The following is a 5,261-nucleotide window of genomic DNA, read 5'->3' as shown; positions in this document are numbered from 1 at the left end:
AACAATGACGGTAACACCATCGCGTGTCCGCTTGTTTATGTTCCTCATAAACCTTTCACAATAAAGCTCAAGATCCTGTTGAGACTTTTCAAAATAAACTGAATCACGTGAAAGAGCAGATTATTTACGGATGAGAAGTAAAAAGAGCCACCAGGTGCTAAAAAATAAACCTTAGACTCAAACATTAGAACAGGCTTTTCCCCGCAGCACGCCGTGTAATAAATACTCACAAAGGAAACGGCGGCCGTTACAACTTATGTCTAAAAATGTGTAGTTTCATGCATCGTCAAGTCGAGCTGCCCGAGATTCACAGAATTTACAGAAAATGTTACATTTTTGTGATTTATATCGTTATTGGGACAATAGATGTCTTAAATCGGGATATGAGATTTTGGTCATATCGCACAGCCCTATGCTCCATATGTTTACACACCAGAAGGTGAGTTCATATTTTACCCTGAACCACGACCTTATTCTGAAACTGTCCCATTGCCACCTCTTGGTCACCTTGTTTTTACATTAAGCCGTCCCAGCATGTCATCACATGCCAGTCTTCACCTGTTTATGTTTTCGGTGTTGGAGTTTGAGATTCTTTTGAAGACTGAGGTCACAGATAATCACTCACAGTGCTCCAAAAAGTGCACATGAGGTGTGAGCGTGCTCAGACGTGTCCACCTGTCTTTACTTCCTGTCATCGTCCTGACTCTGTGTGTGGTTTGTCGTTGCACAGCCCTCCAGCAGCAGAGACCTATAATTCCCTGCGAGGGCACAACGCTGGGCGACCTGCAGCGCCTCTTGCTGGAGAGGAGGGGGCGGGTCCTGTCGGCGCTTGAGGACCAGAATATCGCCACCCACCTGATCCGCCACACCCTTGGCGACGACGGGTATGGAGCGGTAGCTCCAAATCGTCTCGCCAAGATGCTGAGTCTGCCTGTGGATCTGGCCCGAAGGTACCGTGATGACATCACTATCACCATCATTCACCTGAATGAGATCTAACACCTGCAGGTGATTACCTGCTTGGTAGTCACCCCGCTGACCAATCAGCAGCAGGCGTGCTCATTCCAGCGCTGATCTTCATCCTTTTCCTTAACCGTATCCCAGCTCTGAATGGTCGAGGGGTGGGACACACCTGGACAGGTCACTGATCAGGTGTTTCTGTTATTTTGTCTGCCTTCAAGAAGACCAGAACTCGACACACACACAGGTCTGAGAAAAGCTCCACGAACGACACCGGAGCTAACCTCACTTTTCAAACATCGCTCTTCAGGTGTGGAGCAACACAGTGAGCATGCTCAGTGAGTTGATGTTCCGCACTTGGAGTGGAGAAGTGGCGCCACCTCCTGGTGGCACACTGAAAACACCTATCTCGCCTGAGGCTACGTCCACGTCCACACGTACCCGGGTGTTTTTGAAAAATTTTCTATGCGTTTGCACTTTTCGTCCACACGTAAACAGCGTTTTCAGTGACTGAAAACTGAGATTTTTAAAAACTCCGGCCAGGGTGGATAATTTCGAAAACTCCGTTTTTGCGTTTACGTGTGGACGACAAAAACGGAGAAAACGCAGAAAACGCAGCGTCAAAGGTGTGCGCCTTTTTTGACGTCACACTGTGCGTCACGTTATTGTTTCGGTGAAATGAATTTCTACAATACTGTTAATTGTACTCTCTGCAGTGTTTAAATGCTTACATACACACAGTTACTGTCCGTCCACACATACGACTCTGTTCTGCTTGTCAGTACCCGATCTGTACCACGCTTGTGTGAAAGGTGTCTACTTCCAGTCGAAGTATTTTACGATAGTTACAGGTCAGAGTATCTGTTAAGATGTTAAGAAAAACAAGTATCTCTTAAAATGTTTCCGATAATGAAGCATTTAATATATTGTAGACAAAAACAAAAAAATAAAAAGATAGTTACGGATCAGGACTCCCCGATCCTTACTGCGCATGTGCAGATGTTTTCTTCTTCTTCTGTTCGTTTAATGGAGGTTAACACCCCAGTGTACGAGGACACTGTCACCTGCTGACTGAGCGAATGAACCGTATTGTAAACTGAATTAGCGTCATCACAAACGTGTGTTTAATTTGATTTATTGATAGTCGAGTGTGTTTATGCTTGTCTGTGTGGAGAGGATTGTTGGAATAGTGATGATGATGTCCGCTATCACTGTCAATTGTTAGTAAACACTTCATCTGGCTGGTACCAATCGGGTTTCCGGTACAGATCGGGTAGCGACACTGCTTCTATGGAAAGTTAAAAAAAAAAAAAAAGACTATGTATGCCCCATCCTTGTTTACTTTTTCCCACCGAGGTTTCTAGACTTCTGATTGGCCAACATTTCTACACGGTTAGGAATATATCGCCACCTTCTGCTTTGGCATGTTCATAGCAGCGTTTTCCTTCATTTCTGCGTTTATGTGTGGACGGGATTATTTTTAAAACGAAAATGGAAAATCTCTGTTTTCAAAAATACCCGCGTACGTGTGAGAATCACCAATCGGAGACACAGCAGGACTTCCTGTGAGGAGGTGATGGTGGCTTCTCTCTGTGCTTCTCAGACTGTTGCTGTTTTTACTCGTTAATAAAGTTCCTGTTTGACTTCCTGTAGGTCCGGCCTGTTTTTTTCGCCAGAGTTTCACTTCCTGCTTATCCTTCAGCGTGTTAATGCCGGCTTGTAAACGATAAAGCAGCATTGAAACAGGATGCGAGAACTTACCTGCCTGTAGCAGAGGAGGGGGGTTAACCAGCGCCATCTACTGCTGAACACAAACATGTGGCTTCCCTTCAGAGTGGGATGAATTGATGCCCAGAGTGTAACCCTGATCACAACTATTCTAAAATGTTGTTCACAGGACAAACTTCACAGATTGTCCCAGAGATTAAACCAGTGGTTCCCAAACTTTTTTTGCTGGGCCCCCCTTTGTTTTACAAGAAAAAGTTTGGTTTGGAAACATATTTGGCGATCCTTCCTCTCCTGCTTTGCGTTTGTGTGGGAGCCCCGTAAAAAACCTGTCCATGATGCTAGCAGTGTCCATGCTCGATGGGTGACGTGTCCGGTGAGTCTGCTGGCCGTGCAAGAACTTGGAAGTTTGCAGCTTCCATTGTGTACAGATCCAAACTGCACATGTCAGCCTTTTAGTGTGGGGGGTCTAAGGCACACGTGTGCGGTGGAATGGGTTATCTCAGCGAACGATATGAGAGTAATGAGTCTTTTGTGTTTGTAGAAAATGTTTCAGAACTTAGAGTTCAGCTCTTGAAAAATGGGAGCAAAAACAAAAGTGATGCATTTATATTTTTGCTCAGTGTATCTGCCAAAAGAAGCTTCTTCATTAGTGGAGAAGCCATGAAATAACCATTAATTTTCTACTTCCTTCCTCAGTCTCACTGAGTGAAAAGATAAAAATCCCTCCATGGCAGCTCTTTTGATTTCAGGTGCTCGCAGCAGGAAGCTCGGGTTACATTTAAACAGTGCAACTTTCTGAGGAAGAGGAGGGGTGGAGCTGCCCAGCTTGCCGCGCAGTCCGGAATAATCCTTCCACCCAGAGCGGACAGGTGTGGATGCTCCCTCCTGGCTGATGGAGATCATGTTCTGGACTTTGTGGAGAAGCTTAGACATCAATGTTTTATTGAACCAGCAGGAGAGGACCTAAAGTCCAGTGTCCAATGAGAGACCCGTGTTAGTTATGGTGACACTGCAAATTCTGATATCTAGGTAAATACAGACCATCATCACTGACACACTGTAATCTGAATACTGTGACCTGCTCCTGAATGACCTGCTCTGCTCACAGCCAATCAGATCGGGCGTGTGCCCGTCAGAATCAGACGCCACAGCTCAGAGTGACAGAAAATAAAATTTAATCAACAATTTTTACAAAATGAAACTCGTTTACAAAAACATTTAAACTGCAAACCAATCATGTCATCAGGCCACACCCTCGCAGCTCACAGAGCTCAATCACTGGACGATACTTGGGGGTGTGGCCGCACAGAGACTCTACAACAGGAAGAAACGGTGGCGTGGGGAACCACAGCCAATCGAGACCGGGCAACATGTTTGTATCAAACAAACGGCTGCCGACCTCTGACCTTGGGAACCACACTGAGCATGTGTGACGACCAGCAGGACAGGGCTGGGCTCTGAATTACAGTGTCCAATCAGAGGGCAGCATTGACAACGAGTCACCGGCGTGGGGGTGGGGCCAGCAGCTGCGTCGCAGTGACAGACTCCGGGAACAGGTTGTGGTAGGTGGGCAGGGGCACGTACGCCGCGGTGATCATTTTACCTGGAAGGACAGGTAAGAGTGTGTCAGAGGTGCTCTCTGATTGGCTGACCAATGACACACAGGTCATGTGACGTGGAATCTTACCAGCAAAGAATCTCCCGTGCAGGGCGTTGACGGCAGCCATGGCGGCTGGGATCGAAGGACACTTGACATAGACGTTTCCCTGGAAACAGCAGAGGTCAAAGGTCATCGCAGTGAAAGTAAACAAAACCAAAAGTGAAAGAAACAAAAGTCAGACTTTAGGAACAAACGAAGGTCAGAGTCAGGAAAATAAAAGCTTTGCCCCAACAAACTTCACTCTCTCCACCGCGGCCGCAGCAAGGAGCTCACGACTACCGGCTGAGTCGATAAGGTCAGAGGTAAGAGGTCAGGTTCTTACCTCAGTGGAGTTTTTGTCAACGTAAATGTGAACAATGCCGCCATGTTTGTTACACTCCTCTATGACGTCATGCTGGATGTCCAGCTCCCACCCAGGAGCCTCCTCACTGAAACACACACACACACACACAGGTCAGGTGAGGCCCACAGGTCCTCCTCCTCACCTGTGGACACACGTGGGCCGAGGTATTTACCTGCTGGGGTTAAACATGTTGGACAGCTGGAAGCAGTGCGTCGCCAGCGGCTGAGACGGGAGGTTCAGAGCAGGAGAGTTCATGTTCATGTTGAGAGTCGGGTTCATGGCCGCTGAAAGAATCCGACACTTCACATCAGTGAACAGGAACCAACCAGCAGCCAACAGGTGTGACACGAGTTTCTCGTGTTGCTCCAAATCACGTCAGTCATCTCAAGGAGCTTTAGATGTAAATAATACAGACAAACCCCAATAATCATACGAGACCCTATGAGCATGTTACTATGAGGAAGGAAACTCCAGGCACGTTTTTAGCATCTACATGGATGTTAAAATCACCCACAATAATTATTTTATCTGAGCTCAACTAAATCAGATAAAAGTCTGAGAAATCAGACA

At 46.6% G+C, this 5,261-nt stretch overlaps 2 protein-coding genes across 5 annotated transcripts in view; both read right to left on the bottom strand.

The window, feature by feature from the left end:
- Positions 1–490, bottom strand: part of isy1 (ISY1 splicing factor homolog) — a 26,780-nt gene extending 26,290 nt beyond the window's left edge. The window contains exon 1 of the mRNA XM_013907785.1: positions 457–490. Within this exon, the coding sequence (XP_013763239.1) occupies positions 457–490 (34 nt within the window). The remainder of the gene's footprint in view (positions 1–456) is intronic.
- Positions 491–3,873: 3,383 nt separating this feature from the next.
- Positions 3,874–5,261, bottom strand: part of LOC102213929 (RNA-binding protein 39-like) — a 12,491-nt gene continuing 11,103 nt past the window's right edge. For all 4 annotated transcript variants that reach the window (XM_005754205.2, XM_005754204.2, XM_013907787.1 and 1 more), the window contains 4 exons: positions 4,864–4,975; positions 4,671–4,776; positions 4,376–4,454; positions 3,874–4,291 (listed from right to left, as the gene is read on the bottom strand). In XM_005754205.2, the coding sequence (XP_005754262.1) occupies positions 4,188–4,291; positions 4,376–4,454; positions 4,671–4,776; positions 4,864–4,975 (401 nt within the window). In that variant the 3' untranslated portion in view covers positions 3,874–4,187. The remainder of the gene's footprint in view (positions 4,292–4,375; positions 4,455–4,670; positions 4,777–4,863; positions 4,976–5,261) is intronic.

This window comes from Pundamilia nyererei, unplaced genomic scaffold, assembly GCF_000239375.1.
Source record: "Pundamilia nyererei isolate P.nyererei 1_Seehausen unplaced genomic scaffold, PunNye1.0 scaffold00523, whole genome shotgun sequence".
Taxonomy (NCBI): Eukaryota; Metazoa; Chordata; class Actinopteri; order Cichliformes; family Cichlidae; genus Pundamilia; species Pundamilia nyererei.
This window is presented reverse-complemented; position numbering and strand designations above follow the sequence as displayed.